General features: G+C 38.6%; 1 protein-coding gene across 2 annotated transcripts; it reads left to right on the top strand.

The window, feature by feature from the left end:
- Positions 1–561: 561 nt before the first annotated feature.
- Positions 562–17,635, top strand: TTLL1 (TTL family tubulin polyglutamylase complex subunit L1). 2 transcript variants are annotated; one of them, XM_040063196.1, is made up of 10 exons: positions 562–634; positions 3,798–3,930; positions 5,172–5,380; positions 6,594–6,774; positions 7,826–7,960; positions 8,129–8,237; positions 11,198–11,341; positions 13,091–13,177; positions 14,311–14,474; positions 15,992–17,635. In XM_040063196.1, exons 2-10 carry the CDS (start codon positions 3,818–3,820, stop codon positions 16,119–16,121), a joined length of 1,272 nt encoding a protein of 423 aa, XP_039919130.1. In that variant the 5' UTR covers positions 562–634; positions 3,798–3,817; the 3' UTR covers positions 16,122–17,635. The 2 variants fall into 2 exon arrangements, with proteins under 2 accessions (XP_039919130.1, XP_039919131.1); XM_040063197.1 differs by lacking the exon at positions 562–634 and adding an exon at positions 1,033–1,051.
- Positions 17,636–24,705: the final 7,070 nt, after the last annotated feature.

Raw genomic sequence — 24,705 nt, 5'->3', positions numbered from 1 at the left:
GGCAGGGAGTAGAACCAGATGGGCTTTAAGGTCCCTTCCAACCCAAACCAGTCTGGCGTTTTGTGATGAAATTTTTGGATGAAAATTCGCCTGCTTCTTATGAACAGTTCCCATACAAAAGCAGCTGTTCCTGCAGCTGTATGGTGATGAACATTTTAGCACCTGATGGGCTTAAACATCGACTTGAGCTTTGGCATGAGTGTCCCTGAGGGTTTTATATTCTGGTAACATCCAGGAAGGTTTTGTAACGCGATGGCCTTTCAAAAACCCCCATTACCTCACGTACTGCTGTTTGTCAGGGATTTGTTTCCTGACGACGGGGCAGGCCCAGGCCGCAGAGGCGTAAGACCAAAACATCCTCACACAGCAGGGATACGGCCGAGGTGGCCGGGGGGGCTTCGCGGCTTTCCCGTCGGGACCGCGGCACGTTCCTGTCCCCCGGGGGAACACCGACCCGGGCTTTGCCATGCTCCGCGGCCTCGCCACGCTCCGCAGCCCGCCCCGCACACAACATGGCCGGCGGCGGCCGCCACGGCCCCGCCCCGGGGCGGCGGCCGGAACGGGCGGGGCGATGGCGGCGTCCGGCGGGGTCGGCCGGGGCTGAGGGGAGCGGCGGTCGCGCTCCCGCCGGCAGGTGAGCGCGGGGCGTGGGGCGGCTCGTGGGTGTCCGTCCCCTCCCCGACATCCCCTCTGCATACTCACAGCCCCTCTACACACATCCCCAATCCCTTCCCCTTCCTCCACAGCCGGTCCCACATGACACCCCCTCATACGCACCCATACACACCCCACAGGCATACACACACCCCCCCACTCCTTCCCCACGCAGACACCCCCCACACATCCCCACCCCACACATCCCCACACATAGAAACACACACCCCTCCATCACTCCGAAGGCCCCCACACCCCCACCCCACCACACACACACACACACACACACACACACACACACACACACAGAGCCATGTGTCTCTTTCAGGCTTGGGCTCCTCCTCCTCCTCTAACGCTTTGGGAACCTCGCAGAAGGCCCTCCTGGCCTCATCTGATGGTACAGCCGAACTGGATTTTCCAGTAGTAAACTTAATAATGGAGCACAGTCACATTTCGTACTGTTAGAAGGAAATAGATATTGCTGGGTCAGGTGCCGGAGGCACAGCTTCACCCCCATTTTGCGGTGTGAAAGGTCTGCCATCGGCACCACTGGCTTCTTACAGTGGTTGTGGTGCCAGCCAGGCTGCTTTTGGATCTCAGTTCATCGGTTTGTACTGCAAGAGGTCTCCCCTGGGGGTTAGGCTGCTGCCAGGCTTCCTTGCTGCTCGTGGGAGCAGTCCGGGCAGGACAGGCAGTGTTTTGGAGAAGTGGTGTGCCTCTGTCACGTACCCATTGTCTCTTGAGTAGGAGCTCTGGTGTTTTGTGAAGGATTTGACTTATACAAATATGCAGGCTATGGCTGTGTTATGCAGCTCTTCTCTGATGTTTTGTGAATCTAGTGATCTCAGAAGTTTGAGTGTGTAGCTATCTTGCATAATCTCATCGGGTTATCTAGAATACCTATTTGCAGATTAGAGGATTCCTCTAGAAAATGACATTGTATTAAAATTCTATAATTCTTTTGTGCATTTTTGTTCGTGGGTTTTAGTAATCAATTTATACAAAATTGGAAGGTTTTGTTTGCGGGCCACTTAAACACCATCTGAGGTTGATCAAACTCTAAAGAAATTTAGGAGGAATTTTCAGTCTGCTCTTGTATTGCTATCCTTTCAATCCTCCTGTAGGAGGAAGGATCTGTGAGGCACCAAGTTCCCAAAACAGGAAAAGAATTGCACTCTTGTAATTTTTCTTTTAATTGCTGGTAGAACCTATCTCCAGTGTTTAGCTCCGGCTTAATTTAAGCTCACTTTCCTGTGTGTGAAATGATCAAGGAGTCAGAGAAACAGGTATAATGTTAGGTTTGTATTTTGGTGAACCTCATAGGGTAGCTTGGAGATGTGAAAAATGTTGGTTTAAAGCCTTTTGAAAAGTTTACTCTGTGTTTGGTTAATACCGTTGTAGCCTTTAATGCATTTCCTTTTGAAGGGACAATTGTGTTGCAATTGTCTAATCCCTGAACTTTTAAGACCACAACAAGTGTGGTGTGTGGTATTAGTAAGTCACTGATGGTGAGTCATACAAACTTCAATACAAAAAAAATTAATTTTTTCATTTACTTTTTTTTCTGGTAATATCTGGAAAACCCAGATAAAGATCATGACCTTGCAGAACTCGGGTTTGTATAAAAGAAGAAGGCAGATTCTGAGCCTTTGTATGCTCTTTTCTATCTAAGCTTGATTTCAGATTGCTTTACCGCTATGAATAAAAATACGTGTGTCTTAAACTTTCTAAAATTGAAATTTATTAGTAAACATTTCAGCCTTGCAGGATTTGACCGGATAAATAGTCAGTGTGGGATTATATGGGTTATACCTCCCAGAAAGAAACAATTGGGGCCTGAGCTTGGTGGCAAACGTACATCTCCATATCTAGTCCTGGAAAATGAAATCCCCTTGAATCCCAGTCCAACATGTTACTTGCAGAAATTGCATCACTGTTAAATTGAATTAACATTCATTAATTACATTACTACGTTTAGTAGATGTGATTTTATGTTTTAATTTATTTTCAGTGGAAATTTGTACGTAGAATGGGCAGTAGACGGTGTTGCTTGTGTGTGTGTGATAACTCATCTCTCTTCCACTCCTTTGCATGGTGACTTTTGTTCTTGGGAAAGTAATGTAAATAATAATAATAAATGTAGGGAAAATGATAAAAATATAGGGAGAACCACCCCCTGCCCCCACCCTCATTAGGTCAGTGAGGTTGTGGGATGGGATGGGATGGGATGGGATGGGATGGGATGGGATGGGATGGGATGGGATGGGATGGGATGGGATGGGATGGGATGGGATGCCCAGAGAAGCTGTGTTGTCTGTGTCCTTGGGGCTTTTCAGAGCAAAAATTAGTAAAGCTCTGAGCAAACTGTCCAGACCTCGTAGCTAACCCTGCACTGAGCAGGAGGCTGGTCCGAGGGACTTGCTGAGGTCTCTGCCAGAATGGTCTAGTGATCCTAACAAAAGGCTGGCCTGGGCAAGTGAGAGCTCTAATGTAGAAAGTGACATCTGGTGTCAGGACCTGAAATGCAGTTTGTAAGCACCTCTAACAACCTGACGCTTGAGGAAATCCTCCTGTCAGGGTTTAATGATACCAGTTGCAAGGTCAGTAACTTCAGTTCCCTCCCCTGAGATACTGCAAATGTTGATTGTTGATAAAGCATGTCAGGGATTGTAAAGGGAAGATCCCATGTAAGGGATTTCTCTTGGAATCATGGTTTTTTATTCTACAGGCACCACATGACCCAGATGAACTTTCCTGCTTCAAAACAAAGCAAAAATATATGTTCATAAGTTAGAAACAATACAATGTCTGTGCTTCACTCTTGGTTCATTAAACAGTATAGAATGGTTCTTGGTTCTTGCCCAGTATAGAATAGGGGGTTCTGTCAGTAGTGTTTAAGGGAAGACAGATGCTGTGTGCCGATATAAAAGGTGTGGGGTGTGAATCGTTCCTGTAACCAGTGTCCTTGTGTGCAGTTGTCCAGCTGAGAAATGCAGGGTTTCAGTCTGAGCCTAGATGTTATTTTCCTTGGGTTTTAAACTAATATACTTGTATGAAAGTGTTTTCTAGGTGCCACTTTTCTTCTGCTTTTACTTCCCTGTATCCTCCCCTATTTTCAACTTTAAACTTTTCTGTACGAACAGGTTGATTCTGCTTTAGGATAATGGCAGGGAAAGTAAAGTGGGTAACTGACATAGAAAAATCTGTTCTAATAAACAACTTTGAAAAAAGAGGATGGATTCAGGTGGCAGAAAATGAAGACTGGAATTTTTATTGGTAAGTACACTACAATTACCAATTTCTTTTATCAATGTTATGGAGGCTTGCCCTGTTACCAGAGTCCAGACTTCTGTAATAAACTGTACTTTCCTTCTCTTCATGATAATGATTTATATTCAGGCTAATTATTCAACATTTCAATACTGAGAGTGAATGTGAAATTAGATCAAGATTGTGGTAAAAGGAGGAGAGTAAATAATCTTTTCATTCGGTGTTTGTCTAATATAAAACCATGAAATGCTGTCCTAGAATGCCGTTATCTATTAAACTGGCAGAAACAGTACTCTTTAAATAAACCAAGCAATTTATGATGTTCCTTTCAAATACATCAGAATGGCAGTTTGTGCTGCCAAATGTACCCTTTGTGAACCCCTTCTTTAAATGGACAGGAATCTTGTAATCTGCTCATGCTTTTGGAATGCAGCTGGGAGAGTGGGGAAGCACTCGTGGAAATTGCTGTGTGACTGGTTGTATAGTTTTGAGTTTTGTTGTTTTTTTCTTCCTGAAATGATAATGTGGCAGATTGGTGGCAGTCAGGAAATATTCTTAAATTTTCACATTGATAAATATAATATGGAAAATTCTTTGCATCTATGACCCTGCTCTTATTTTCTGTGAGAAGTGTAGTTGATAACTGGTTTGATGACTCTGTCACTGCAGCACTTTCATCTGGTATGTAACTAAACATCACAGGTGTTTTTAGCAAGATCTCTTAACCAGTTTTAAGTCACATATTTGAATTCCTTTGTAATCCAAGTAGCAAGGCAGTCAGTAGGAAGTTGGATTTGTGGCTTTTTTGAAGAGGAAAGGTGAGTTTCAAGAGTGTGAAGTGACAGATTTCGAAGGAGGATTCTGTAATATTTGGGTGCACTTCAGTCATTTTTAGGTCCTGCTGGGGATTGACCTGACTATCAACAAGCCAGATTCCAGTAGGACCCATTTGTCATCTTTCTGTCCTCACTTCCTGAACCAGTTTCAGTAGTGGTAGAGGGACTGATTAAACCTTCAGCAGGATTTAATTTGCTTTGTTAATAGAACTTTGAGATATGTTGGATTGTCGCTGCAGCAAAATAATAAATATTTATATATAATAAATAATATAATATACAAGATAATAAATATAAAAAAATAAATGACAGTGAGAAAAGATGAAGGAATTGGAGTGAAAAGATCTCTAATTTGTCTTCCTGAAGCATGTTACTTGAGAGAAATCATTTGGTAGCTGTCTTTGGTTTCAGGATGAGCGTCCAAACAATCAGAAATGTGTTCAGTGTGGAAACCGGTTACCGACTCTCTGATGACCAAATTGTCAATCATTTCCCAAACCACTATGAACTGACCAGGAAAGATTTGATGGTAAAGAATATCAAGAGATACAGAAAAGAACTTGAGAAAGAAGGAAGTCCTCTTGCAGAAAAGGATGAAAATGGGAAATATATTTATTTGGGTATGTTGTTCTTAATATCAACATTCAGCTTCTTTCTCAGGGATTCAATGGCTGGAATCAAAACAGCTTTTTTGTGCATGAAGCACTGAACCTCTGGAGTATTATAACATTAAAGTGGATACCTTGAAATGCTCTGTTCCTCTTTTGGGTTCGATTCCTTTGGGGTTTCTCAAAAATTATTTTGGAGAGGGAAAGTTGTGAGTTTATGATACTTTGCAATTAGGTTAGTCATGAAACCAAAGGGCTCTGCTACTTCATATAAAGAGGGTTACAGTTTGTTTAATTCAAAAGTTAAAAACTATTATGTGAAAATCTTACACTGGAACAAAAGCTAAAACTTTTTGCAGAAAGGCTCTAGACAGAACTGAATGAACAAACACTTTAGAGTGGAAATTTGGTAGTAGTTGGGGAACTAATAATGGCTGCTAGAAAAATAAAATAAAATAAAAAGCAAACCAGACAAAAAAAAAAAAAAAAAAAAAAATCCAAGAAACCCAAACCCCAAAACTAAACCAAGAATAGATTAGGACTGAGGAAAGCAGAGTTTGTTTGGAGGTCAGAAAGCGTTGAAGTGAGACAGAGTGGAATATGTGGAGTTGAATTACAACTTGGAAAAGTGAAATGAAAACACTTAATATGTGCAAGAAGGCAGTTCTTTAAGGATGGAAGTGAAGATAATTTAGTAGCAAAAAGTAAAAAATGCTTTTCTTTAGGTTTCATGGTAAATCTGGTAAATCATGGTAAAACTGAGTGTGGGAGCAAAGAAGTATAATAGGAGTTCAGAATAAGATATAATAAATAAAAATAATTGGGGTTACATGGAAATAAAAATTACACAGTCAAAGGGGATTTTCGCCTGCACAGAGAATGTAAAAAATGGTGAAAGTTGATACAGGAAATTGAGAAATTTTAATTGTTTAGTTGGAATGGTATCTAATACTCTAATTGCACAGCATATAAATGGAAGAAGAAAGAAAATCTATTCACATGAATTAGAATCTATTACTATGAAGTTAGCATCCTGCAACATTTTGCAATTGTTTAAGTAAAAACTAGAATGTAAATGAGATAAAAAGCAACATGAGTCTTAATGAAGGTGGATCATGCCAGAGTGGAAAACTGAAAATACAGAACTTTTCAGTCTTCATGTGTCAATAGCCTTATCAGGTAGAGTGTCTTTAATTGAGCACCATTTTTCCCCCCCTTAATTTAGATTTTGTTCCTGTGACTTTTATGCTTCCTGCCGATTATAATCTCTTCGTTGAAGAATTCAGAAAGAATCCCTCCAGCACGTGGATTATGAAACCTTGTGGCAAAGCTCAAGGAAAAGGAATATTTCTAATCAATAAACTCTCCCAAATAAAAAAATGGTCTCGAGACAGCAAAACATCTTCGTAAGTTCTTAAAACCTCCCCCTTTCTTGTACTTTCTGTAATTAGGTGAACTACATCAACATGCTGATTGTCTGATGCATGGGAAAAGTATTCCATTATTACTGTTGTTTTTTCATTTTATAGTTACGTTTGCATTTAATCTCAGTTGTTATCTGGCTTCCTTCTTCAGCAGGTTATAATACAACTTGTTTTGGTATGAGGAGGTACAAAGAACTGCTGAATTAATATTTTTATAAAATTGCCTTCAGTGCTGTTGGGGAAAAACTTGCACAGAAAGAAATTGTTCTTCTTCACAGTATTAAGTAACAGGAAGCAAGAGAAAAATCTTCCCCTCGGCAATTTCAATAATTGTTTAATATATCTTAAATCACTTTTTAAATTAGTACAAAGGAAGAATGCATTTCTATGAAATTAATGTATTTTCATTTTGGAACACAACACACGTCATGTTAATGAACTCCTTAGGTTAGCAGTTTTATGTTTTTCTCTGACTAGAGGTTTTGATCACACAACTAATGTTTTTTTCCTGTGATCAAATGACTGGCTTAATATCATTTGGGTATTTTTCCCCCTGTTTGATTTGGAATCTGAAGAATGTCACAATCTGAAAGTTATATTCACTTTTCACAGTGGTTTGCAATTGCACACCAAGCAGAAATTGCAAATATTCCAGTAGTACAAGACCTTGAATAATGAAGGTAATGCAGTACATTCTTTTTGCTTGTCTGAACCTTTCCAAGCTCTAAATTCACTTAAATGGAAAAAGGCTGGTTTGTAGAGCTGCATTCTGAATGGCTTGGTCAGCTACTGTGTGAGTTGAAGTGGGTAATTGGTTCTGGTCATCTGTGCAGTATTTTCAGCCTTTTTTTGGTAAATAAGGCCTGATGCCAAGTGTGTATTATTAACCACCACAACTTTATTTGTTGTCTTGGCAAAAGATGCAAGATTTCAGACAACTCAAAGCTTACAGAACAGTTCTAAAGAAGTAAAAGACTTCAGCGATTGTATTGTTGCAAATATCATATTGTGAGGCATGGTTTGTGTTTTTCAGGTTTGTGTCTCAGTCTTCCAAAGAAGCCTATGTGATTTCACTCTACATCAACAATCCCTTACTAATTGGTGGAAAGAAATTTGATCTTCGTCTCTATGTTTTAGTGTCTACCTACCGTCCACTGAGATGTTACATGTAAGGTTGCATGTCTTTGTGTTTTGTTAAGAGATAATGTCCAGTGTAGTCAAAATAATGTTGTGCATGTTGCACAAAGAAGTGTAACCTGTAAATGGTATCCTGGGATGCTCACTTCATTCTTTCTTACAGGGATTTAACACATTTTAATGACTTTTTGCATTTAAGGTATAAGCTTGGATTTTGCCGGTTTTGCACGGTGAAGTACACACCGAGTACAAGTGAACTGGATAACATGTTTGTACATCTTACAAACGTTGCCATTCAGAAACATGGGGTAAGTGTGCTGACTTCTTAGATGCTCTTTGGTAGCGAGACTGATTTTCTTAAATTGTCCCAAAAACTTGGAATCAGAAGGTTTTGTCATACTCTTAATCAACTTGCAATTAAAATACTTCACCTTGCACTTACAAATAAATACATTTTAGAATTTAAACATTTTAGAAAACCACAACTCAAAAGTCAAGATAATGAGTTGCAGCTCAGTAATAGAGTGTGATATATTGACTCACAGTAGTTGAGAGCAGGGGTCTCCTTTCATTTAAAAGCTAATATGCTCACTTATAAATTGAACAATGAAATTAGTAGATCGTGTGGATGCATACTTTATAATAGTGGCTTAATATCTCCTTTCTCATCTCCCCTTCCCTCTCTGTCTTGAATGCAGTTAATTTAATTTCTTATTTCCAGCACTTACTCATCACAGGACTTTCCAGCTTCTTCCAATGTTCCCCCAGCCTCCTGCCCCTGCCTTCCTTCTGTGGGAAACAAAGGGAATGTGCAGTTGCAAACTTGAGATAAATAAGTGCTGCCTGGCCATCTGGTGGCTTCCTCTTGCATGATCAAAGCTGGAGCACTGCCTGCAGAACAGTTCTGTCCTGTAATTCACCGTTGATATTCGTGTGGAAACATGAGAGCTTCCACAGCCCTTCCTTATGTCAAAGTAAGCTGAAATTCAGCACTGGAGAGGGAAGGTTAGTGGGGTAGGGGTGACATAGATGGGCTTAAAATGTCACTTCCCAAGCCTTGTTCCTTCAGGGAACGACTTGATAATGATTGTCCCTGTGGTGTTTTTAGCGGATGTCTGTGATTTACAAACCATGCCTCTGGTACAGTCATTAAAACCCTATTGTTGCACTTCCTAATGCCAGAAGCTTTACGTTGATGGTATGGAAAATAATACCTATGGACACAAACACACACGTGCTCCTGATTATATTGATGTAGGTATATACATGCACTCATACACAAGATACATAGAATATATCTTAAACTGAAACCTTGCTTAATGTGCCTTCTCTGCTACTGTTCCATAACATGTGCAGCATAGCAGAACTGATTTTGTCTGGATATTGCTGTAACAACAATGTGAATGATAATGTTGGTAGTTCTAAACCGGGGTAAGTGGTCAAATAGGCCATTTTTCAGTACAACAAACATTTTATTGCTCAGGTGCTGATTTATGAAGTGCTTCAAACGTGTTTTGGTCTGACAGAGCACACTGAGAATTACTTATGGTGAAAGCAGGTCCCATACAACGTGGAGAAAAAATCCTGGTGCTGTTGCCAGTAGCAGTGAAGATGTGAGGCACGTGGTACATTGCCTGCTTTGTTATTATGCACCCTTCCATCTTCTCTACCAGTTAAAGAATGGCCTTCAAAGAATGGCCTTCGAGATTTTTCCCAAATAAGAGAAGTGATGGTGGTGGTGAGGTTACTTAGAGTAAAGGACAACAGAAATGAATATAGAAGTAGCAGCCTAAGAATGTGGAATTATTACTAGAATATTTGAAAAGCTTTTTATAAATTGTATACCGCTGATACCTGTTCAGTTTTGCAGAAAGGCGGAAGAGACGTTAAATGTAAATCTGTGCTGCCCATCCTATTTGTTCTGTTTTAAATGTACCTGTAACTTCGGAGGCATTTAGACTGTACAGTTTTAGTCTTCTAAAACTGTACCTAATTTGAGCTGTCAGTAATTTATAAAAATTAGGATGAGGTGCTGAAAAATGCATGTGCAATACAAACAAAACAACAATAATTCTTATACATCATTGTTTTCATGTTGTTTTAATGCCTTTATTGGAACAACTGTGACTGTGTAAAGCTCTACCCAGCTGCAATCTGTTTTGATTTGAGAACATGTCCTGAAGGGCAAAGGGGACTGAAACTTTGATCTCTGTTCCCTTGCTGGAATCTGGTCTCAAGACATCTTTTCTGTGGAGCAAATCCTGAGAGCCATGGTTCAGGTCTTTATTTGCACAGTCCAGTTTTCCAAATTTGCTCATGGGGGAGCTGTAGGAGAAAGCCTAATAATAAGATAGATGCTTCTCTGGCCTTGTCCTAGAGGATGACAGAATGTCCTTCTGGGAGCCTTTTTCTGCTCTATGCATTCTGTGTTTTGTAATTTAGTAGGCATACAATCATTAATTGGTAGAAATGCTCTGAGGACAACACTTGATAAAGGGGCAAAGCATTTGTCCTGGGAGTTCCTTGAGAACTGAGCATGTGCCTTTCCATCAGTATGAACAACCCTTGCTTTGCTCTTGTCTTTCCATTTAAAGAGAAATAATGCAGAGCCTTGATAACCTCTGAGGAGACAACATAAGGTAACCTCCTGTTTCCCCCTGTTCAGCTTCAGTAACACTTAGTGGGGCTTTGTGCTGAATTACTTGAAAAATTTAACTTTCAAAAACAATTCAGGTGTTATTTCACTATGTTCTTAAATGTAACTGTTATCAGTAGCGCCATTAAGAAGATACCATGGAACAGACAAGTTGTACTTTAAATGAATAAACAAACACAAACACTTTCAAGTGCTGCATTTTACAACTGCTACCTTCAGTGAAATTCTGCTGTTGCTCATTGTTTTTTTTTCCTTATCCCCAGAGGAGCAAAACATTCAGTTCTTTCCTTCCACATTTTAAAACTTCTATTTCCAGATCATAACTCATGCTGTACTATAAAACTGTCAAAGTACCCCTTGTTTTTTTCTCCTAAGAAAGATTTATTGCTTGATTTGTAATGTGTGATACAAGCATATTAGAGCTATAATAAAAGCAGTTGTTTATGTAGAGGGCAGTTCAAAGCTGAGGTTCTTCATAAAGCTGCAAGAGCAATTAGCCAGGTTTGTTTTTAGAGCAGCACTTGTAAGTATAAGGGGACTTCTTGTGGGGATGAAAAAAACCTGCTGAACAACTTCACAATCTTAGACTGAGTAAACTCCTTCACTCTTCAGGATGATTACAACCACATCCATGGAGGCAAGTGGACAGTGAGTAACTTACGCCTGTATCTGGAGAGCACCCGTGGAAAAGAAGTCACCAACAAATTATTTGATGAAATCCACTGGATAATTGTGCAGTCCCTGAAGGCTGTTGCGGTGAGTGCTGTTCCTGGAGTGCTGCCAGTGATAGCATTGCAGCTGAAGGCTTCCCATAAGCATGGAAGTGAGCTTGCTTGCCCCTACATCTGTTTTCTGCTCTTTGAGTGATGGTGTGTGCTGATTTCTGCAGCTCTCTTATCTCTCGAGTTCTTGAAATGAGGTAACTGAATCTTGTGTGGGTGAGTGGGTTGAAGCTGTCTGTGGATATCTGAAGGAGTGAATCAATCTCTTTCCTTGAGGGATTTGTGAACTATTTAATATGACTTGATACTGCCCTTGTGAATAGTATTAAGTTCTGCCAAAATGAGTGACGTCATTCCAGCAATAATAAATGTGTCAAAGAAAAAAAGAAATCTCTGGAGGACAATTTATCAAAGGAAACCTAAGGCTGTTAGTTCATCATACTTACATAACATACTTTCACCACTTTTATACACAAGTCACAGAATTATCTTGAATTTATTAAGGAAAAAAAAAAAGCATCAGCAGCCGATTCTGTTCTTGAGTGACTTTCCAATGTTTGGGTAATAGTCTGTGATCACATTAGAGAGCAGGTATCACTCTGGGAGTCAGCTGGGGTAACTGAGGAGCTCACTGATGCCAAGGACTCTCCTGGTCCCAAGTACATTGTCTTGTCATCTCTTTTGGGTGGATTCTGGCACCATTTAGAGCTGAATCAGCTCACTTGTGCGCTGACAATTACTGCCTTGCTTTATTGATGGCTTGGTGTTCTGCCAGGGGAATAAGCTGAGTCACGGAAGCAGCAGATGAACACCAGAATCAGCACGAGAAACAGGGACAAGGTTATGCAGTTAGGATCAGTGGGAGCTGGGGACGCACGGCTTAACCTGGCCTCTGCTGTGCAATCATATCTGAAGGTACTTGGGAGAAGAAAAGGGATATAATCAAATGTTAGCAGAACCCGAGTAGAAGAAAAGTGGTGAGAGCGAGCTTGAAATTTGTTGTTCTTCTGTCCTTCTGACAATGGCCCGCATAATTAGATTCTTGTTCCTCCTTCCCCCTTTCAGTCCCTGAAGAAATGAAAAGCTTCATTATTAATAATGGGGAAAACATCTCAGAAACCTTCATAAAGGTTTCTCTAAAAGATCTAATGAGATTCACATAGAAGAAACTATTATACCATGCATACTGCAAATGTTTAGCAGATGCTGGAAAGCTCCTGGTTCTCTAGAGGATGTGCATCTAAGCACAACTTGATTCTTGGTCTGTCTTGGCTTTGGGGTTATAATTACCTTGCGTAATTATCATTTTAAAATGTTTTGTAATTGTTTGACCTAAAATTTCTGCATAGTTAAAGCAGCAGAATGAAAGAAGTGTCTTTGAATTGCTTTTCTAAAGTTTAAAGAATTCACAATTATATGAAGCTGTAAATTTTCAAATTTCCTGTTTTCTCCTGATGCATGCAGGCTTTAAATATAGTTATTACTTTTGCAAAGTATAAAAACGCTTATTTTCACTCTGGCAGCATAATGGGAAATTAACATAACTTAATACTTGGCATCAATGCAATCATTAGTACTGAAATATTTACAGACAGCCTCAAAAAAAAAAAGGCAAGGCTTAACCTACTAGTTAGCAAGCTTATATTTGAGTTACAACACTGAAAAGTGTTGTAGAAGATTTGTAATGTCATCACATGTGATTTCTAGAAAAGAAAGTATATAATTGGGTTACTTACTGAAGAGTAGATTTTAATACATACTACTGTCTTTTCTTTTTCCCCAGCCTGTAATGAATAATGATAAACACTGCTTTGAGTGTTATGGATATGACATTATCATTGATGACAAGCTTAAACCCTGGCTAATTGAGGTAAAGTTTTATAAAATACAGGAAAAAAACTTCCTTCTCATTTCACAGAATGAAACTAAGTAGATTTCAATGTAGTCTTTCCTCTTTTTAAACAGTATTTTTTTGTTTATCGGGTAAGTGGATTAAGAAAAACATTGGAAAGTGAGATAGGTCATGTGATGACCAAGCTAGCATGTGCTTTTCTTTCCTATTTTTTTGATGTTTCTATTTTTGTGGCTTTCTGTTTTGGTTTCTAAATCCAGTGCATCCACACAACTGCACTTCAGAGGCCGTCTGAATGTTAGCAGCCCTGTTAAATACTGGATCAGTACCTGGAAAGTGGGCATTGACTTGATGGAGCATAACATCAAATGTAATTTTTAGATGCTCTCATGGCCTTAATGTTACAGATTGAGAGGAAACAAAAGGGGCATACAAAGGATAATTAGGATATTTGGAAAGCCTTTTTTTTTTTTTTTTTTTTAAGCATAAATTTCTCTTTGGTGTATTAACTTTAGATTTGTATGTTCAATATAAATTTCCTCCATCCCTCTTCCTTCTCAATCTAATTTGAAGTTAACTTCATAAAAAAAAATCATCTCTTTATTGTTCTGATACTACTTCTCCAAAATAAATGTGGAACAAAGACATGTTAAATGAATCCCAGGTTTAACTGAAGGAAGATACAATGTAGTGCTTTGAACAGGAGCACTCTCCAGCTCACAATATATTAGGGGAGAATTCAGGTAAGAACTTAGGGAAAAGTTGTTTACCCAGAAGAGCCACAGATTTCTGTGTGTAACAGCAGTTCATGTTAACTGGGAAAATTTTAAGCTCTCAAATGTATGAGGTTTGTAACAGTGAACAGAAAATGAAACAAAAATTCTGTCTTGGCTTATTCACCCTGGTGAATCTCTTCCTAACAGAAATCTTCAGGCTGACACTGCAGACACTTAACAGAGTGGTACTTTCCTGTCTAAGTAAGAAGAAAAGTGCCCAGTGGGGAATTCCTTCCAGTGCCTGAGGAACTGAAAGATGTGCTTTGAGCCACCAAGGCTCAATTTCCCTTGTGGTATACACAGGCATCACCCATGCTGCTTAGAGAACACTCCAGAAACTGATACTGACTGTTTTTTTTATTATTCCTTTTGTAGGTTAATGCTTCCCCTTCTCTTACTTCCAGCACCGCTAATGATCGCATCTTGAAGTATAATCTCATTAATGACACACTTAACATTGCTGTGCCTAATGGGGAAATTCCTGACTGCAAATGGAATAAATCTCCACCAAAAGAGGTTCTGGGAAATTATGAAGTCTTGTAAGTTTTATCAGTGTTTCATATAAAGGCCAATGTTGTTCTGTCATCTCACTTTTTTTGATGTGTAGTGTAGACCAAAAAGATAAGGTGAACTTCATTCTGATGTGAAAAATGGGCACATAGTACCACTTGATTTGTTTGGAGCTGCACTGGAGTGGGAGTGCATTAAAGCAGAGTTCCCTTGCCTCATGTCCAGAAAAAATGTTGTCTGGTAAGCCCCTGCTTGCACCTTCTGAGCTTCCAGCAGCTAGAAATGAGGGACAGAAGCAAAGAGAACGTTTGTCTTCTACACATGCAGAACTTCAGTTGTATGGAGGCTAATATATACATGGTACTTAAACAGCAAAAATAGTTGGTTCTGGTTTAAAAGTTATTTGATGCAAATTTTCTCTCAGTTCATAGAAATAGTACCTCTTGAGTCCTGTGAATAATGGCTGTAATAATAAATAAATAATGATTTTTTCAGATATTTTTTAAATTCCTCAATCTGTATTCTAAAGAGAGGAATGAAGGAAACTGAGATTTTTATATTGGAGTGTCTGCAAGATTTATTCAGGATTGATTTGTTTTATGCAGAAGAACACTGATTTGAATGACACAGTTTCTCATCTTTTTTGAGAAAATGTTTGGATAGATTCTCTAGCACTAGTGGTGTAATTGCTCAGTATGTCAAGAATGCACTTTATGTACACAGCTGATCCACTAATTCATACTTATCTTAGATACTTTTTCTCTATACTAGTAAAAGCAGTTAAATATAAGTGGTCTGCACTAAGATTTAAGATTTAATGAATGTTAGGTAGCAATGAATACCCACGTAACAGTATAACTAAGTATATATTATGATTTTTCTACAAATTTTTTTTTAGTATTATCTTTTGTTAGTTGCAATTACCTCTCTATAACCAAATTCTGCTTGGGATTTGCATAGCAGCTGAAATGTCAGTATATGCTGAGGTTATCTGAGGCTATAATGGGTTTAGATATTTACAGAACCACTCATCACTGTGGTGAAGTGTTACCAAATACATGTCATCAGATGCATTTTGTTTGATCACATGGCTGTTCAGCTCACCTCATTCTTTCCCTTCTCTCTCTGTGATGCAACACTGGAGTTCTAACACTGCAGCTAACAATCCCTTTGAAGCAGTAACTCAGGAGTTAAATTAAACTGGCAGCAGGCTGATGTTCTTCTTAACCACAGACCTGCAGAAGCACATGGGGAATTTCACAAGCACAAAATTTCAAACTCAGGAGTTTAGCTGCCAGATTACTTGTTTCTTTCAAACAGGGGCTGAAGATATTTCAGATGATCTGTATTGTAATATTACAAATTCATGGAATCATAGCTGCAGGTCATGCTGTGCCTGCTTGAAGCTGTGTGTGGAACAGCTTGTATCAAACTCCAGATCTAGACAGTAATCAGACTAGAGTGTAAAAGTAGAATATACAGGACCCACTGCTGTTTGTGGAGCAGGACACGGCTGCTCTGACTGAATGTGTTTTCCTCCCTCCAGATACGATGAGGAGATGGCGCAGAGCGATGGGACCGATCGCGACCTGCGGGGTCGTCCTGGGCAGTCCCCAGGGGTCAAAGGAAGCCGTGCGAGAGATTCAGGAAAGCCTGTCCTGACCACCTGGAAGTGATGGCAGAAAAAACAGCTGCACTCTTGGTAGGAAGACATCAAGAATAACTCAAAGTTTTGGAACAGATTCCTATGTTTTGCTACATTGCATGTAGGAAATACTAACGAAGACAAAACAGCCTTTGAAAAGTGAAACAAACACTCAAAACCCAGGAACTGTACTAGACATATACTGACCTGATAATTATTACAACAGTACATATAGAGTGTGTGTGTATCTACAATTAGCTTTATATAATTTGTATAAACTAATTCTCAATAATGATCAAGAACTTTCTTTATAAAGATGGCCACTCAAAATGCGTATTCGGAAAGAAATTCCTTGCTGTACTGGGTAGTATTTATTTCCTCTAGTAGCCTGTCCCTTCCTGCCTATAATAAATGAGCTGTAGATTCTATAAAAGGGTGATGGTGGTAAGAATTAATATTTTCACAGTGATGGTCCAGATTCTTGTAGGAACAGAGGGGCAACTAGAAAGAATTAGCAGTACATGTACTTGAGGCTGTTGCCAGTTAATGCAGCTATTGATTTATAACCAGTATTAACAAATTGAAAAGGAAGTCTTTATATGCTGAGAGTTGGGGGTTTTTATTTCCTGTAAGTGTTCTGAGCTGCTGACTCTTTAAAGGTAGGAAGTTTTATGGACTGAGAGAGTGTTTCAATGGTATATTGATGGACTCTTTCACTAGCTGTTAATTTTTATTTTGAGATAGTGCATGTCTGTGGGAAACAGACAAAACAATGAGATACTGTGATAAATGTCATTGCTTGAAGCTGATGATAAATCTTTATTTGCACCAGAATCTCTCTGTATTTATGCATGTATAAAAGTCAAATATCTGTATATTTTTGTATATTTTATTTAACAAAAATACTGTTGCACATGGCAAGCTATTTTTGGTAGCTATGATAAGAACAGTTGTGATGATTAGCTACCAAAACTACAATGCAAAACTTAGCTACCAGAACTAAGGAGCAAAAGATAAAAACAGATATTTCAGTCTTCTAACAGGAGAGCATATAAATAAACTAGTGGGGTCTGTGATTGGCTGTTGCTTCCACTTCATTTTCCACCAAATGTTGGGTTATTTATAAATGGTGCCGTGTGTATTGGTTCATTGGTTGTATTTATTCTCCTTCTCACTCCCTCCTTCCTTTTTTTTTTTTTTTTTTTTTTTTTTAATTTTGGTAAAGTTTAACTCTCCCAAAAGTTTTGAGTTGTTGAATGCCTAAATCAAACCTTGCAACTTGTACCACTTCTCCTGGTTTGGAAAGTCCTTCTTAGAAGAGGGCAGCAAACTGCGGTCTTTGGGACAGTTGAACACAGTCTAGCAAGAGCAGTTTGTGTTGGGGAGGGAGGGCAGATGTGGGCTGGGCTGGCCAATATCCTTACACAGAATGTGGGGTTTATCCTTACAGTAAAGAATGAAATGTGTAGGCTGAGTCACTCCACACATAATCTTCATTAATCTTGTATGTTCCACTAAAATAAAATCTAACTGATTCTCTCTTCATCAGACTTGAATCTTCTCACTGGTATCTACAAAAGCATACTCTGGTTGACTCTTGACATAATTAAGGCAAAGACAAGATGATCACTGCAGGATGGTAAAGCTCACCTAAATTCCAGCTCTCATATTTTGGGGTTGGGGTTTTTGGTTTGGGTTTTTTGGTGGTGGAGGGTTGATTTGGTTTTTCTCAGTTCCTAACTGTGAGTCTCGCTTGGATATTTGAGCCTTGGCAGGCAAGCTGCTCTAAAGTAGAGGTGTAGTCAGATGTGGTAATCATCAGTAGTGTTGTTTTAATTACGTGACATTTAGTGGGCAGATGTTTCCGGTTTTACCCCTAACTGCCTGTTAGGGATAAAGTAGGAAATAGTAACAGCCCTAGGAATTGTGGGCCTGTAGTAAATAGTATTTTGTAGTGTGATTATATTTTTGACAGACAGGTAACATAACAAGGATACTGCGATAGAAGGAAAATGAAGATTTCTCTCACTGCTTGTGATTAATTTCTGTATTGGCTGGGACAGGGGATGTGTTGTGGTATTCTTGTATTGCAACAGTAGCACTTCTTTCTGGGAAGGCTTAACAAGACAGCAACATCAGGTCTGGGTTCTTAGGATTTATTGCTGTGGAAGGCTGTGGAGACCGAATCAAGGAAATACTTTCAGGTGTAATTTCACAATGACCCAAAACTAATAAGAGCATCTAAATAATCTTCTTTTTCCAAACTAGGTTGTTGGTAGTACTCTGTGTAGGCTCTGTTATTACAGGTAGGCAATGACTTGCATCAGGGCCTCCAGAGCATGGACATTAACAACTCAAAATAGTAATAGTAATATTACTAATACTGAATATTCTAATTTAATTGTTTAGGGGTGTTTTACTGGCTTGGAAAGGGTCAGCTCATGTGCATCCTCAGTATTCAGTATTTCAAAAGTCAGGACTGGAAATCTTGATGTTGCTTTCAAAGATCACTGTCCCAATGTATAGCAGATACATTAAGTAAAATAAAGTATTTGTAAAGAAGTGTTTTATATGGAAAATGTTTTTGTTGCAGACCTATCAGTTCTAAACACGCAAATCCTTTTCTCTGGCCCAGTGTAGTATTGGGAAAGTATATTTCAAACCCTTGAGGATGAAACATCTTTGTAAAATATCTAGTAAATTATCAGTACTACCTCAAAATAAAAGCATTGAAACATTACTAACTAGGGGAAAAAAAGGTAAATAAAAACCTGATAGGAATCTTTTACTATGTAGTAAATAATCTCAGAGCTAGAATTAAGATTTCAAATGTTGATACCACATTTTAGTTATATCTCCAACCAATGTATTACTAGTAATTTATCTTGCTGACCCAAACATGAATTTAGTCATGCAATGTTCTCTTTAAAGAGCAAGAATTCAAAGACACTGCAAATGCAGTGACCCTCTCCTCCTGATCTCATTCCATTTTATTTTTAAAAGCAATAGTCTAGTGGTTATATAGATCAGACTGCTTTCTCCTCATTTCCTCTTCTTGACAGGCTTTTTGCAGAGGTTGAAGTTTGAAGGCCTAATTATATTTTCACTCCTAACATATGAAAAACCTATGTATGTAAAGGAATTTTTAAGGAACAAAACTGAAATAACATGGAATTCTGATATACAAAGATTGTTTTTCTGATTATCAGTACTAAAATGTCCTGGTTTCAGCTGGGATAGAGTTAATTTCTTCTCAGTAGCTGTTGCAGTGCTGTGGTTTAGATTTGGAGTAAGAATGGTGTTGATAACTCACTGATGTTTTGTGTTTTTACTAAGTTGTGTTTATCCTAAGTCTAGGAGCGGGGTTTTTTTGTGTTGTCTCATGCTCTGCCAGTGAAGAGGTGGACAAAAGGAAGAGAGAAGGAGCATAGTTGGGACAGGTGACCTGAACTGGCCATGATATTCCACACCATGGAATATCATAGCCAGTCTCTAAACTGGGGGAGTTACTCAACAGGGCTGATTTGGGTTTGGGAAGGGGAGGTCAGCAGGTGGTGAGCAGTTGTATTGTGCATCACTTGTGATTTTTTCCCTGTTAGTATTATTATTATTATTACTACTACTACTAACTGTTATCATTGCGTTTGATTTTGCTTCCAATTATTAAACTGTTCTTATCTCAGCATACAAGTTCTACTTTAATTCTCCTCCCCACTCCACCAGTGCGGGAAGGAGAAGAGAGGGAGCTAAGTGAGTGGCTGGGTGGTGTTTCATCTCCAGCTGGGCTTAAAACCACAACACAAACCCCAGGAAAAAAAAAATCCGTAAGCGAGCAGCAATTCTTCCTTTTCTATGCAGAACTTGGAGCCTCGTGTACGTCAGTGAAATGTTCTTGAGAAACTCAAAATTAGGAAGCTCTGTTGCTATGTAATGTCTGTTTTTAAGACTCATTGAAAAATTCTCTGGAGGAATTTGAGTAAGGAAAGAGTCTGTGTTAGCTGGAATGACTGTGCATAAAGCAGCTTTTCTGCAGACTTGGAGGGTGCCTAGGAAACAAAAGCAGTCATAGCTAATAGTTCTGTGGGAGGAGGAAGAGGGTGATATGTGGACATTATGCTGTGAGATGCTGGTTTGTGCCTGGTCTTGAAAAGTAAAGGTGAAAATCGAGTCAGGAGGAAGAGAAACTAGAAAGGAAAACTTTATTTTCTTATTCAAAGATAAAATCTTCACCTTTTCTCTTCTGCATCTTTAACTAAATCTCTTGCTGTAATAGGACAGAGAGCCTGGTGAGAGCTTGGGGCATGCTCTGCTAAGAACTGGAACTGAAGTGATGAGGGAGTTGTGCTCCCCACTTAAGGCAGGTGTCTGCTGCAGGAGTTAAGGGGAACTGGCTACAGGAGTGATGCTGACAGGTATAATAAAAGACGACAAGCCTCATGGGGATGCTCTCATTCGGAGGTAAGGTAGCTCTTTTTGCTGGAGTCTGATTCTCCAAAAGGTTAAAGCCTGTTTCAGCTCTGATTGAGGGCTTAAATCTGAGTGACTGTGAGCAGACAAGCTCTTAGTTCAGAGTAACTGACTGTGGCCTTGGGCCCATCATCCTCCACATGTATGTCACAAGGAAACTGTTTTGGCTTTCAGGGGAGCAAAATAAATCGGAAATAACAGTTCCCAAAAGTTCTGACTTTGGCTAGTATAATAACTTGCCGGGCAGAGCTGATATAAATGTATGTCTGAGTCCTAAAATACTGTTCTTCATATGCTCCAGTGCTCCCTGGCATAAGGACAGTATTGTATGAAGAATTAAATGGACAAGCTCTAAACAGCTACAGGAAAAGTTATAATGGCATCAGTGTAGAAGGAGTGTATTGTTAGAGTTGAATAGTGGGGCTTGCTTCCTGGGCACTAACCTTTCTCCCTATTAATTCTTTGACATGGAAGGAATTAATAAGATTCCCAGAGAATAGCTTCTGTACATGGCTTGAGGAACTTAATTAGTATAAAAGAAACAGTATTATTTGTAAAGCTACTTCATTACTGTTGGCTTTACAATAGGACTTCTGCCTAAAATGTCCCTGTCTCCTGATTCACTTCCTGCTATAAACTCTGCAAAACAATAGACATTTCACAGAAGATACATAGCCCTGCATTTCATCAGCAGAACATGTCAGGCAGAGCTCATTTATCTGTGGTAAAGGGAGGGCTTTACTGTGTCACTATAAACTGGTGCTGTTGCTCAAGGAGTTGCTGTTCAGTTGACTTGGATGGAAATTACAGAAGGGAGTTGACATTCCATGCCTGCTTTATGACAAGAGTTCACTCCAGCCTTTGGGTCTGTGGGAAGGACTCTGCCCCATGGTGCAGAGGTATCCATTTATGCTGACCTGCAGGGCTTCTTAAAAAAAAAAAAAAAAACACCCACACACAACACCAAACCAGAAACTTTATTCCTGTTGTCTCTGCAGAAAACAAATGTGGATAGCTGGGAAAAGCTGACTTTAGCCACAATTTGGTTAAAAATTCAGTTATTGAGAGGAAATAGGAACATAAATGAGCATCTTGGAAAACTTGGTTTTTTTATATTGAATTGCAGGAAGTTGTGTGGGCTAGACTCTGTTTTTCCACCTTTTTTAAGTTGCCATCAAAGCCTAGGCAAGCTCTCGGTACTTGAACTTTCCCAGTAACGATGATCACAGAGATACCTTTGATATTGACAGAAAGTATTCTATGCCTTAATTATTCTCCTATTTCATACCTATTAAAAGGAAACAATTCACATCTGAGGTAGTCATAGACAATTGTTGTAAAATAGAAAGCTTGGATGGTATGAAACAGTAATTAAAAAGAGTAAAGAGAAAAATGCGGAGACAAGAAGAAATATTTAAGACAAGAACATGGCTTTTATTTGAAAGGTTCTTTCACAGTGAAAGTTGGGCAGTGAAACAGAGAAGTTGATTGATTTGAGTGGAATTAAATTATCTGAAATTTGTTGTCATTGGTTGGCATACATAGTCATTTAAAGTGTAAATGAAGATTATAACACATGGAGTTTCTTAGCAAGAGAGAAGGAGTTTGAAGAGAATTCTGAAATGTTGTGGCAGCAGTCGAGCAACGCAGAATTTGTTCTGAGCGAAGGCAAGAAACAGAATTTCTTTACTGGGAAAGTACCAGTGCCTAAAAGGACACATGGAATTTCTGAGGACAGCAGAAGAAACAAGAAGCATATTTAAAAATAGATTATGTTAAAAGTAAAAATAACCGTGGGATACTTATCTAAAATGAGAGATTTTTTTTTCCCCATAAACTTCCTGTCCTGTTCCTAACAGTCTGAATTAAATGCTCACCAGTGGGACTGGATAGACTGTCAGCTGTTCTTCTAAGGAAAAAGATTAAGATAATCTTTCACTGGATGTCTCATATTTAAGATAACTGAAAATGTGCAGAGAACAACTGCTTTTTTATACTTAGGAAAAAAAAATCAAAATATTAAAATCAACATTATTAATATGGTAAAGTGTGATTCTCAACATAAGCAAATTCTTTATGGCATCATAATAGTGTCACCTTGCATCACTGATGATAGATATAATTAGACCACTAATCTCTTTTAATTCACTGTGAGAAAAACTTAATCTTTGGATATACATAAAGATAATTTACATTTGATAAATTGAAAGATATAGCACTTTATTAACCAGTGAGGTGTATTTCCCCAAGCAGTTTTTTGAGTGCATGTATGTATTTATTCAGTGCATGTAGCCTCAAGCCCTGTATATATTTATATATATTTATACAGGCATTAAACTGTGTTATTATAAGTAATGCAGTCAGATTACTATACCTGCATGTATATCAACCCCAGTGCAGACAAATTCTGCTTTCCTCACAGGAAGAGCAATAGTGTTGATTCCAAAAGTACCCTAAGGTAATTGTTTCAAATGCTACACTTGGAATGGGGTAAAAACTTTGCAGTTAAAAATGTATTTTCAGAACTCTGATAACTGTTATTGTCTTACTGGCTTCCAAAGGTGTCCAGGCATTTTTCGTTTAAGTGTCAAAAGGATAGAAAACATCTTGCAAAAGAAAAGAATATTCAGCAGCTCAAAAATACTATTCCCTGAGGTGGAACCTTGAGAAACCTCCAGATATTAAATTAAGATAATCACAAAAATTGCCTTTTTAGTAAGGTTTATTTTTTCTAGCTAATAGTCCTGCTTTTTTATCTTCAAAATTATTATTTCATAGCCTTTATAAATATGTTTCATAGCAATTATAAATATGCTGGTTGAATTATAAAGATGTTTAAGTGAAACACTGGAAAACACAATTGTTATTTCTCAGGTTTTACTAAAATCTGAGTCCAGTTGTTTGTACAAAAATGTTGTGTAAATTCCTCATTTCTGATCAATCTCCATTCTCTTGGAAGCCAGAACCAGTTCAAATTCTATGTGAAGATGAGTCCCCAAATAACACACTGCTTCTCCACTATGACACCACATGGGCTAAATTTATAGTACCTATATGTGTGTATGTACATTATACATGATATATATTAGATATTATATATATGACATATTATATATTAATTAGTTATATATAAAGTATAATAAGCGTATCTATGGAAATACAATAAAAGATATGTAAATAGAGTAATGAATTGTATACAATTTCCATGCACATATTATAATGTAATTTATATAATTATATGTTTTATATCTATATAAAATGTATAAGCAGTACATCAGCCTACCAAAGTCAATGCATGGGAATAGCTGATGTAAAGAATATTTTCTTCATTGTTAAAAGACTGTCTGATAGTTTGTGCCACCAGACTCAGGACTTGAAGATACATTTCTTACTCCTTTTATAGTAATTGTCTCCAAACTGGCCTAAGATAAGAACGTGGGTCCTGGTTTTCACAGGGAGTGGCATAGATGCAATCAGCGCTGGATTTGTGCACAGTGGAGTGATTTGGAGGCACAAGGTGGTGGCATTCAGTGAACTCTGTGTGGAATAGTTGGGGATTTTCTGTGTCAGTACACCCCAGGCTGCAGGTTGTATCCTCCGCCAAACTGGAATTCCCTTTCATCACAGTATGAACTCTGTTCTACCGGGGACTGCTATGATTTACGCTGAATTCCTGTTCTGTTTCTTCCATCTTTGAACAAGTTTGAGCATTATTTGAGCAAACAAAGAGATGAATGACTGTTTTGATGTTAGATTGAAGAAAGTCTAAGTGTTCTGGCACAGAGAATTTCCAGCTTTGACAATGCTCTAGGCAAAATGGAAGCTTAACTCCTTAGAGAAAGAGCTGTATTTATGATTGTATGCGTCTCTTGTAGTGTGCTGTAAAGAAAACTTGATCTCACATTAGTAAGAGAGACTGTAGAAAACTAAAGTGCAGCTCTGGTCAGAAGTGTAAGAAACAAATTACAAGATTTCTCCTCTCGTATGTGGACTGTTAAATTTCAACACAGGAGAGTGAAGAAAGGGAGACTAGGGAAGGGAGAAATCTTGTTCAATCTTAGGAAGCTCACCTGACCTTACACTGACCAAATTTCACAGTAATGTTAATAGCAATTAATTCAAATCCATTTGTCAAGGACTTTCAGAAG

The sequence above is a fragment of the Hirundo rustica genome, chromosome 4 (assembly GCF_015227805.2).
Source record: "Hirundo rustica isolate bHirRus1 chromosome 4, bHirRus1.pri.v3, whole genome shotgun sequence".
NCBI classification, from domain to species: domain Eukaryota; kingdom Metazoa; phylum Chordata; class Aves; order Passeriformes; family Hirundinidae; genus Hirundo; species Hirundo rustica.
This window is presented reverse-complemented; position numbering and strand designations above follow the sequence as displayed.